Source organism: Cylas formicarius, unplaced genomic scaffold (assembly GCF_029955315.1).
Source record: "Cylas formicarius isolate icCylForm1 unplaced genomic scaffold, icCylForm1.1 PGA_scaffold_3__17_contigs__length_32017465, whole genome shotgun sequence".
Classification (NCBI taxonomy): domain Eukaryota; kingdom Metazoa; phylum Arthropoda; class Insecta; order Coleoptera; family Brentidae; genus Cylas; species Cylas formicarius.
In genome coordinates, this window is record NW_026844326.1 from 10,099,497 (window position 1) to 10,112,161 (window position 12,665).

The 12,665-nt window shown below is 34.7% G+C and overlaps 1 protein-coding gene across 1 annotated transcript; it reads left to right on the forward strand.

The window, feature by feature from the left end:
* Nucleotides 1-2,975: 2,975 nt before the first annotated feature.
* On the forward strand, nucleotides 2,976-3,807 carry LOC132699499 (enhancer of split mbeta protein-like). Its single transcript, XM_060666248.1, has one exon. It carries the CDS (start codon nucleotides 3,033-3,035, stop codon nucleotides 3,567-3,569), a length of 537 nt encoding a protein of 178 aa, XP_060522231.1. The 5' UTR covers nucleotides 2,976-3,032; the 3' UTR covers nucleotides 3,570-3,807.
* Nucleotides 3,808-12,665: the final 8,858 nt, after the last annotated feature.

A 12,665-nucleotide genomic window follows, 5' to 3' on the forward strand; every position in this document is an offset into this window, starting at 1 on the left:
CTGAGATATCTTCATTTGTGATTTCGTCTATCATTATTATAGTTTGAAAACCAGTTTCATCTCCAATTTCATAGTCAATAATTGGGCTTTCTAATTTCTCTTGATCCTTTGTGGTAATGTTGTCTTTCGCAGTTATATCGGTATATTTAGAGCTTTTAGGTCTACAAAAGTTTTAAAATCCCAAAACTAACCTAATATACACACCGATGAGTTAATGACCAGCTCAATGAAGAAGGCCTCGAGTTATACGTGATGGGAAATTAACGTGTGTTTTAAAGCATTCCAGTCAATTCACGGTGTAAGTAAAGGCGATATGGAATAACTACAGGAAAATTTAAAAGCTACAGGAACGTGTGGAAAAGAAGGCATAGTTCCAGGCATAGGAAATTATGTCCTGAATCTTTTAAACTTATGCAACTACATAAGTTCGTTTAAAATTAAAGTTTCTACGAATCCCAGCCAGAAAGTATGAACATTACCAAAATGTTCCACAACAATCCATTGATTATCTAGCGAGTGCTTTAGACTACCAAAAAATGTTTCATTGCCTAACGTGACGTGTGATGTGTATTATTATGTTCACCTATTGCTTACAGGCTAATCCATTTCTTGTACGTATCATCAAACAGTTGCTTATAAAGGACCAAATGAAATGTTCCTATTCATTTAATTTTTTTACAAATTTTTTGGAAAAAAAGTAAAATATTTGCGCATATTTTACGTTTCAATCAGAATAACATTTCCTGAAATGCGACAAAAATATGGGACCAAGGATGGGACATTTTTTTATATGCCAAAAAATATGCCTCTTGCACAATATACAAATAGAATCTACTCGGGAACATCTAAGGCTATCAGTTTCCTAACAAGTTTTTATGGTACTTGGACACAAAATCAGTAAATGCAGTAAAGTCCAAAAGAACCTCAGCAGTCAGAAATATATGACCAGAAGGGGAGTTTGAGTTGCAAAAATTATTTAATTAAATCGTTTTAGACAGCTAGTACTTGTAATCGTTTTTTTAAGTTCAGACTTGATCCGATCTGGGGACAGTGTGGCATACTCGCAAGCTGAACGTTGTGTTTATTAAATAAAAGTAAAAATTAAAAGTAATTATTATTATGCTCATCCTACTGTTTCTTGAAATATTAACGATACCTGCCGCAATGAAGTTTTGTAAACTTGGTGCTCAGATCTATTACACCTCACCAGTAGAATGTATTAGTATGTAATTGGGACAAGAAAGCATTTTTTTCATTCTTCTAGCTTATAATATTACCAGTGATTGATTTTTAGCCTCTCTGTAAGTTTGTGCAACCAATGGTCCACAATGGTGACTTTGGCATATTCCCTGTTTTTTCGTTTTTTTTGCCTTTAAGAATAAGAATAAGTTTTTCCATTTTCTTTAAATATTTGAATTAAATAAGTTTACGTACGGTATGGTATATACGGTTTCTCGAAACAAAGATAATGTGACATTCCTTGTTTTTTCCTTCGCACTTCATATGAACATAGTAAAATATTTAATCTTGTTACGGTCAAATTGGCGCCATACTAACTTAATTTACAGTCCTGACATAAAATCGGCTAGATTATTAAGATAATTGTGATATAAACGAGTCCTTAAAAAAGTTTCAAATCATTGAAATTTTTTCAGTGTGATTAGACGCACTCAAAAAAAAACATGACAATCGATAGTCTTTAATCAATCAATCAATTAAAATTGTTTCCTCTACTGGTAAACGATATAGGCCATCATTTGGAGTCAGGTTATTCGCTTTTTGCTAATGATTCAAAAATTTACCGCTGTATACAATCTGTTGATGAAGTGCTACAAAGGGACAGTAACTCGCTAATTGGATTGTGTAGGATTAAAATTAAATTCTGTGTCTGTTCTCAAGACATAGAAATTTTTCTGATTATTCATATAGAATGGAAGAATGTGTGTTGAAGAGAGTGAAAGTAATAAGATTTTTTGTCATGCTTTACAGATGATATATCCATCCTGCAGTATGGCTCAAGAACATGGTCTCCTTATGAAATGCACAAACCCTGTGCAGAACAAGTTTTTAAGGTATCGTTAGGTATAGGGTGGGCCATAACGGTTTACAAATGGATGTCATTGTAGTGAGAAGCCTCATGGACTAGCTACTTTCGGGGACCGTAGAAAATTTTTGGATTTATGTTTTGTCTTTCGTGTGATAAATTGTGCCATTGATTCTCCTTATATCCAGTCACATTTTAATTTTCACGCTCCTTCTAGATAATCGAGAGTCACCTTTTCTGTGCTGTACTGAGTAATACTCGACATGCTCAGAATATGCGTTTAAATGTAATGTTATTAATTAATGTAGATCAATACAAAACCTGGGTGTTCTTTTGAATAGCTATAAAAGTTAATTAAGACAAATTTTGTTAAATAGTTTGTTATTTTCTTTTGTTATTTTCTTATTGTTATTATATACTAGTTTAAGTTACCATGTTGTTAATATAAATAAATATTCCTGGATAATATTTTCCATTGCTCTTGTTTTTTCAAAAAATGTATAATGTACCAAGGGAATTTTACACATGATTTTTTGCTCTATTTGTGTTTTGGGTATCTAACTTTTCAAGGCTCCCTTCAAAATAAAAACTAATTGCAACGTTCTCTATTTTATTGCTTTGTACGGTTTATTGCCAGTCCGGTTGTCGTTTCGTCGCAGGCCGGTAAACAAAAAAAGCTAAACTACTTAAAATAGACCCAGGCCGGCGTGTTTCTTTGAAGAGAACAATTACCCCCACGGTCACACGACTAGGACCCCCTGGAAAATATATACACCCCTATCCTGGGTACGCCTGCGGCGGCTCGAGTTGAAAGAGGACGGCAAGTGCTTAGAGTGAGACGACGCGGTCCATTGAAAAGCTCTCGAAGCCCCACTCTAAACGTACGTCAGATTCATATAAACTTTAATGTCCGCGTTAACGCTTTACATTCTGTTCTAAGTTTCTGTTAGCGTAACAAGTGTGAGACCAGTTAGATTTATTTACGCAAATGGCACCGACACCGTATCTGGTTAATAGTGATTGTGGTGAGGAGCCGATATCGCGTACTTATCAGTACCGTAAAGTGATGAAGCCGATGCTAGAACGCAAACGCAGGGCTAGGATTAATCGTTGCTTGGACGAACTGAAGGAGCTGATGGTCACGGCTTTGCAGAGCGAAGGGGAGAACGTGTCGAAATTAGAAAAGGCGGATATTCTCGAACTGACCGTGCGACACTTGCACAATTTGAAACGTCAACATCAGTTGATCCTTCCGCAGGAACAGTCGTATGCCGATAGGTTTCGTGCAGGATTTACGCAGTGCGCCCAAGAGGTGACCCATTTTATCACGGGACCGTTGGAAATCGTAGATCCGATGGCCGGCAGGAAGTTGCTGCAGCATTTGGGAGCTTGCGTGAGAGAGTTGGACTGCGTCGCCCAGAACTACCAGACTCAACAGTCGAATCACCAACATTTGACGCCTCCGAATTCTCCGTCGAGTGATGTTATTAAAGAGAATAACGCGTCCATGTGGAGGCCTTGGTGAATGAACGCTTGCGATCGAAAAAATAGAGGGCCTTGTAGTTTTGTAAGTCACTGTCTTCCAAATTTTTCTTGTTTGATTTTCTTTAAATTTTACGGAACTGTGTGTATGAACGATTCGTTTCCAGTTAGCTTTAAAACTGTGATAATAGATTTTGTATAATAAAATAGTAATGTTATTCTGTAATTAGTAAGTACCTGACTGATTAGTTTCTTTAGAAAATATGTTACGACAAATTAAATATACGTAGACTATTGTTTAAAACTGTTGTTTTTATATTATAATATTTAGAAGCTCCACCCTTCCTTAAGTTTCCTCAATACTTGCCACTATGTATTATTAATCTTGTTATTTACATATTAAATTTATCAGAACCAGAAAAAGTTTTTTGTAAGAATAACTAAAACAAAAAAATCATCTACTGTTTTTAACATCTTTATTTAATTTCCCATTAATAATAAAAATTACACGATTTGCTATGCGCGTTATTTGATAAAAAGAAATCACATTGGCTCCGCTCCATTAGTACCAATTATAGAGTATTTATCATTTCCGAAGATTTACGTTACGTATTCGCAACACGAGATAGCACAAGTATTCATAAAACTGAAATATTAAAAAAAAAACACTATTTAATTGGTAGTGATACTTGAGGTTATATTCCACTAATTTAATTAATATGTCGTTTAAAAATTTATTTTCAAGCTAGGTTGCGTCCAGATACGAAATATTTTGATTAATTTATATTAAAAACTGTAACTTTTTTTCGGGAAGATCTGTTGTAACCCATTTTTTTCTATTTAATTTAAAATACAACAGAAAACAAACAAAATCTTCTCATATCAGTCTCGAAGCTTAATAAAAATTTCCGATCACTGTTATTATCATTTGATATTTTTTCATTGCATCTCTCAAAACTTTTCACTTAATGATACAAATTAGTACCCAAGTATTAACTTATTTTGTCGTCTGGCTTCGATCTGCAAACTGCCAACAAACTGTCTATCAATAGCAACTGCACGACTAGGTTGAAAATACTCATTTCCCTCAAAATTCTTATTTAAAAATAAAAGGCATGAAAATTTTGGGCTACACAAGTTGACTCACAACCGACGCTGGTAATAAAAACTAATATCCATCAACGTTATTTTACAATTTTTCGTAGAAACTTTATACCATTTTTTTCTCATAATTTAGCCTTGTGCGTCATCTATCGAGCAGCGGTGAAACTAGCTATTCAAACATTCCATGCTTAAAGTAGTAACTGTAAATGAATCGGTGGTAGGTTTAAGCTTAAGCGACAGAGGACTCTCAACAATATTAAAAGCGATATTTATTTCGTTTTTCAAATTTCTTTAGTTTTCAAAATTAGATAATTTAAGGACCGCTAACATTGTAAAATCGATGCGCATGTCATTTTCGTAAAGAAATAAAAAAAAACTATTAAACATTTTGAAAATGTCAGTTGGTTTTAGTTAGTTTAACTCTACTTATATTTAGTCACTTATTATAATTTGCGCAACCGGGGGCTCTAAATACATTAAAATTGATGCAGGCGTGTGTAACATTTTCGTATAGACGGAAATTGTCTTCCATGATCCTAAATTTCACAAAATATTGAGCGCTCCATTACAAAAATGCACTTCATCAAAACCTCCTAAAAAAAATGAATCCGAAAGTAACCCCGTACTCGCCACTGTGGTCCTTCCTTATATTCAAAACATTACTGGCCACATATTTAACATAACAAGATTTACCACTTATCGAAAAATCTCTCAATTTTTTCGATTCATCAAAGACAACATTCCATTTGAGATAGCAGAAATGTACAGCATTTTATGCATATAAGGCAAAGAATACATTGGAGAGACAAAAAGAAAAATATCAACAAGATTAAAGAAGTGTAAACGATTGAGGACAAATAAACTCTTCAGCAGTTGCCAAATATAATCATCAAGCCTGGCATGAAAGAAAAATCCAAGATTCATAAAATTCGCGCTTCTCACCAACACGCCACACACGAAGCAGTATATGAGGAAGTGTAGAGCAAGATACAAACAAGTCCTAGCTAAGATCTGCAAGTTAACAAGATGATTGGCGATGCAGGAGGAATCCAGAAGGTTTGTAAATACTACCACGGTAGCCTGTGACATTTTCTTTAAAAATTGTTTTTTTTACTACCAAACAAAAACTTATATAACAAAAACATCATCTTCCTGCTAATTCCTGGGTTCATTTCTGTTTTGGTTTGTTGTTCATTGGTTTGGTTGAAATCGGCATACAGAATCTAGTTCACACTAGTATTCGAAGTGTTTTCGGAGCCCGAGTATTGAAGATGCCAATTGAGATCTTGGCGAAACGTTTGCAGAATTCCAGTCGGAGTTCAACAAATGAACGGATGATATCCCAAAATATAGTTTATGAAATTCCATGCTCTAATTTCGACGGACTTCCCCTGCGTCACTTTCCATCAAACCTACTGACTCCACGTTAGCGATGTCAGCGCGCGATATGATTAGAAAGCGTTACCCCAACTTTTTTTGGAATCACATTTGTACAAATTTCCAGGAGATTTTAGCATAATTAACTACAAAATATTAAAAATTAACCAAGAGGGACACGTACAAATAGACACGTACAAATAAGAACACAAAATAGGAATACGCCACTCCTGGGAGACATCCATTGGTTGCCTAGGCCACGGCACCGGCCGACCACAGTGGCAATGGCAATGGCCACGTGCTGGCCCATTCTGAAATTACGCACACTCTATAATCAGCAATCACAGGTAATAGTTTTGAATATCTTAGTCGTCTACTGTCCTTTTTCTTGTGAAAATAACCATATTTGTCTTTCTGATATTGATCTACAAAGCAAAACAACGTTTGCAGAGCGTGCACTCTAGTCGAATTTTTCCTGGTTTGAATGACAAAATCATCGGCATAAGGAAGAGTGTAGTGATAGACTGTTTAGAACCAGGTTCCACAGGAGTGGGGATTAAACCCCTCTTTGTCACCTGCTCCTTAAATATCCCACAGTCCAAGGGTCGATCTCTGCTTGTTCAGAGTTTTCAGTTGATCTCACATAGTCGCTCCAAGGTTTCCAAAGAAGACGATGCATCAGAGCCATATGTTTTTCCTGCAGTTTTTTTCATTATGACCGCAAATAGAATGTGCGTTTAGTTTTAGTTGTAATTTTGTCACTTTGCATATTTTTGGATTAGTTTACTTCAGAACCTGCAAATATGTAGTTGAAAGAAACGCGGAAAGTTCGAATGTTTTCATTTTTGTTAAGCAGATTCGGTACAAAATGTGAAAAAAGGTTTAATTAATATGTCTCGGTTCGTTAGCCTTGCATTACGATATAATGGCGGGCTCTTTGTCCTTATCACTACGGGGTGTCGTCGCTCCGTTAGAAAAATACGACTTTTGTTTCGAACAATGTATACATTTTATGACACCGATCATCACTAGAGTCGTCGCTGCAAAATCGTAAAAATCTCGTAGTAAAACAAAGTTGCCGATTATGAGGACACTTTTTTTTGCTAACGACTCGTTTTAGTATAATCCCATATAACTTGCGGCTGCTGTAAAAGTATTTTTACACTATACTAAACCGCAGGTAATGTAAGGCGTATTTTTTCTAACACGTAAAAGTTCGCTGGAATGTTTGTAATATCTATAAACGGGAAGGGATCTAGATTTGATTCGTTGCGATTAGAAATTCTCGCGCATTGTTACATGTTATACGTCGGAGCACTAAATTTGAGCAAATTTCCAGATAAACCGACACGTTTACGAGCGTAAAATATCGAATGAACATGATTTAAGTTTTATATTTCGAAGAGCAATAACTCTCTACGGCATTTCACGGCAGGCGGATTAAAAATAAATCGTTTGTTTTTATCGGTTTTCTATAAGACCGTAGATTCAATTGAAGTGCAACGATTACTCTCATTGGTGTTCAAACCACTCGGATTAATAGGAGCTTAAATAAAAATTCGATGCTAATATATGCTTTAAAATACGGAACTACTACTGGAAAACTATAACTAGGAATCATTTGAAGTTTTGAAGTTGAAAATGTGGGGTGCTTATTAAGTATATAAGGGGTGTTTTTTTTCGATGTATAGAATATTAATAAAACAACGATGGATTATTCGATTGACATGAATTTTATTTATCCGAAAGATAATCTTGTGGCATTACATTTTAAATATGATTTTTGGCATATGACCGCCACGGCTGGCGCGGATGTAGTCCAATCTGGACGTCCAATTTTCGATTTTGTGGCCGTATATCGGCAATAACACGGCGAATGTCGTCTTCCAAATGGTTAAGCGTTTGTGGTTTATCCGCATAGACCAATGACTTTACATAGCCCCACAGAAGGTAGTCTAGCACACAAGATTTTGGAGGCCAATTCACAGGTTCAAAACGTGAAATTAGGCGGTCACCAAACGTGTCTTTCAATAAATCGATCGTGGCACGAGCTGTGTGGCATGTGGCGCCGTCTTGTTGAAACCAAATCTCCTTGACATTATGGTTAACCAATTCAAGAATGAAAGAGTTATTAATCTTAGCTCTATACCGATCACCATTGACTGTAACATTCTGGCCATTATCGTTTTTGAAGAAGTACCATTGGTCCGTAATTCCACCAGCCCATAAAGCGCACCAAATAGTCAGTTTTTCTGGATGGATTAGCTTCGTTCCAAATGCGGCAGTTTTGTTTGTTGACGTAGCCATTCAACCAGAAGTGCGCTTCATCGCTAAACAAAATTCGCTTATGAAAATCGGGAACAACGGCAATCTCGTTTTCGGCCCATTCGACGCCTTACTTGATGATCATTTGGCTTCAATTCTTGCACGAGTTGGATTTTCTAAGCACGTAAACCAAGATCCTTCCGCACAATCTTCCATAAAGTGGATGGACACAGATCCAATTCCTGTGCTCGATGGCGGATGGACTCATTCGGGTCTTCCTCAATGCTACGCTCTACAGCAGCAATAGCCTCTTCTGTACGCAGCGTACGGTGTCTCCGGGGATGCGAGTTATCGATAAGAGTAAAAGTGGTGCGAAAACGTTCCATGGTTAATCGAATTGACTGCTCTGATGGACGATTTTGTAGACGATCAAATGGACGTAGTGCGCGATATGTATTCCGCACACAACCATTATTTTCGAAATAAAATTGCACTATTTGCAAGCGTTGTTCAGGCTCGAGTCTATTCATGATGAATTGCCAAACCAAACTGAGAATAAATCACTTGACAGCTGTTAAATCGGTCGCCATCTTGAACAGTAATGCCAACTTAAAGTTCTATACATAGTCTACATACTATACGAAAAAAAGCACCCATTACCAAAGGAGAGATTGATTTTGGCGCAGCGATTATGCAGCAATTGATGCTCCTCAAATAAGCATTTGAAAAAAATTGATTTTAGATTTTTTATTGGTTTATTATACCAACAAATAGAACAAGATTAGTAGTACAAAGAACAACATGAATAAAATATTTATTTATTTAGTTATTTATATTTTACAGGCCACTCAACAGGCGCATGCAGCTACTCAGTTATAGAATAGCACACCTCTTGATTTCCTCGAATTTATGTATTTATTTATTTATTTCAATAGACTTCATTAATGCACTAAATTGTTCTTCCTTTTATTCTCACAAATTTTCAAGAATTTGGCTTGCATCAATATTGTCACATATTTCGCTTTCAATTGAGATTAGTGATACATCCAAAAGTTTTGATTAATTTCGGCTTTGAAAAATAGCGTTCACTGCTAGCTACGGAAACAAGAAGTGTAAGTAAAATTTCTGTAGCAATGGTGAAATTTGAAAATGCAGAATCTAAATTATTATCTTTTTTCAGGCAAATATGTAAATTTATGTTCCTAAAAATTTTAGTTTCATCAAACAATTTTGCGCCAGAACTATCCACTTCTTTAAATTACAAATTACAAATTAAAAATTTAAACTTTTGAGTAAAAAAATGTTGTTTTACCAGCTATTTAATAAAAGTCACACTTTTTATTGAAAATGTTGTGAAGTTACAGTTTTTCTACAACACTAACCAAAACTTGCATTTTAAATAAAAATGCTTAAAAAATTTGTGAATTCACCCTTTCTCATTACACACGAATTTACATGTTATTTACGAAATATTGAAAAAATAGTGTAAGTTTACATTTTTTTAAGCAAAACCTAAGAAATATCTAAAAAAGACCTAAATTTTCAATTGTAAAATTTGGTATTCCTAGATTTACTGTGTTGCAGCAAAACAAACACATTATGCGTTTCAGAAGATCTTACAAATCCGGCGTTCTTTTTGAATCACTTTTATATGCCATTCAGAACAATAGTTTTTGCGAAATAAAATTTGGGCTAGTTCGAAGCTTAGTAATCTTCTTTGGTAGAATAGCAAAAGTCAGTTAGTCAAGGTATTTTATCTTTGGTTATACTTACTATCGCTGAAAGTTAAATATTTCAAAAATTATGTCCAATATTTCTGTAGGCAAAGATACATTTCTTGAGAGCTATAATGTAAAGGCTCACATAAATTAAATTTCAATATACGGAAGCAAATGGCAAATAGTAACTTCGAGAATTCCGATGTCTTGCATGCTGATACACGCTGACATTCTTCAAAAGTAAAAACGAGTTTTTGGTGATCAACCTCTGAAAAGTAGTTTACAATATACGTGGAATTCATTGGTCCGCCATTTGCATCGTCAAATGCCTGTTTTACAATTTTAGGACACATCACTAATAAATTAATTGCGGATCCACCAATTTGTCTCCAATAAGATTTGTATTTATATGTAAAAAAACGTTTTACTGTTAATTCGTTGGCGTATAGAGCTTGTCCCAACATTTTCCTTCCAGCTGTTGTCGGAAAAATATCATTAAGAAAAATTTGAACATCAAGCAAATTTTCTATTTATTTTGTTTCATGTATTATGGTTTATAACACAGTCAAAATAAACAAAAATAAGTCAAAACTTGGGCTAAATTTTAATAGAGCTAAAAATTGGCAGCGACGTTAAATATACGATTATACATGAAATATCAAAAATCCTCTTCCATTCGACTTGCGCAAACAAAATTATTCAAGGTCATTTTTCTCGAAAGCGCCAACTTTTAACGTGGAAATAGGTCTGACAAAAGTTGTAGATCATATAATTCTCGACAAAAATTGTTGATGTACTTGTTCTCTTACGACCAACATTCGTGAGATATCGCAGTTTCAACTATTAGAAAATTCGTATTTTACATAATATGCACGAATTTCCGCACCACCTATGAGATAATGTACTTTTTTAACATGGTTTCCCCAGTAGCTATACTCCACGATCTATTGATTGAAAGTATGGTAATATTGATAATTTTCAAAGTGGAATAGGTTGTTTTCTTCTAAATGTTGTTACAATAGATAATTGCCTACTTCTATTTCAACAATTATTTCATCATCTACTTTTTCTTCTTGCAGAATCTCTGTTCGCTCTTCTAAGAAAAGGGATGCATCAATTGTCTGTTAATTAGAATCATAAATAATTTCTTCTGTTGTACTTGATCCAATATTGGAGCCAGTCTGGCCCTGACAATTAATGCATATTGGCGAACAAAATAATTCCACTTTTTGTCAGCCACAATTCTTACCACAACTCGTATTGCAGTTACGCAAAATATTATTGAGCAGTTTTTCTGGAGCAGGCGCGAGTACAGCTTGAATTGACTCCAAATAGCTATCTGTTAATTTTCAAATCGCATTCTTTTGGGTACACATGCTGACAGGCAGAAGTAGATGTTGGAGGAGGTAGACAAGATAACTACACTGTTTCATTGTTCCATGCAGATGTTACACACTTCAAATATCTATATTTATCTATGTAAACAATTTTTTTTGCACCATACACTGCAAGAACAAAATAGATTCCATTTGTAACGATGTCGTGTGGAGAAGAGTCAATCTTTGTAAATATTTCTAAGCAATCAATTAAATCATTACGTTTTTTGAACACTTTAAATACTGCTGTTATACTTTTTTTATAAGTGCGAATATAGTATCGCAACCAGTAATTGCATGTAAAAATAAAATGTGAGCTTGACATTTTGAATATGCAGTCAGACTTTGTGATTAATATATTGTTGATGGTACTTGAGCTTTCCCAGGTTTCAGAAAGTAAATAATTTTTTCTTGTTGAGTCCATGCAGTCAGTAGTATCGACAAATCAACATATTCCCCAACAATGACAGTATATACTGAATTACCTTGTTTACTTCCTTCAAAAATAGACAGATATGCGACCCTCCACACTCGAACAATGACGTAGCTAGCAGATGTTACTCAAGGTTAGAGGCAAAGGGAACTAGGGAGTGACAGTATAGTCGTTTATTTTTAAATACTGGCTCCATTTATACAAGTTTTATTCTGTAAATAACGCAAACCCATAGTTTCTTATTTCTATTTATATTGAACGTCCGATAATGTGTATAGGCTGCGTTCAAGTACATATTATGTAAAATATGAATTTTCTAATAGTTGAAACCGCGATATCTCACGAATAGTTAGTCGTAAGAAAAACAGTCCCTGAACAGTTTTTGTGGACCATTTTGACGTCAAAACTTACCGTTTTAGAGAAAAGGAAAAAAACCTCAATTTTGTACCTTGAATAAATTTTTTTGACTGGGAATTTTAACATTTTATGTATAATGGTGTATTTAATGTCTCTGCCAATTTTTAGCTCTATGCGAATTTTGGCTAAGTGAAATGTTCATTTTGCCGTTCCTGAGATATTTAATATTTTCGTTCATAGTAGTGCTTTCATGATTACATAATACCGGTATCCGAAGAAACAAGAAATCGGTATTGATGTGTGTGGTGTGTTTCCTAACATCGTTCGCAAAATGGAAGTAGTGAATTCTGCTTCAATTTTACGGCGAAGATGTATATTATTCTTACTACTTAGTTCACAAATAAAATGGAAAATTCAAAATTAAATCGATTTTCTTCCCCTCATTGGAGCTTAGAAAACATCCCGTAAAATAAAATGCACAGAATTCATTACTATTACTATTACTAACT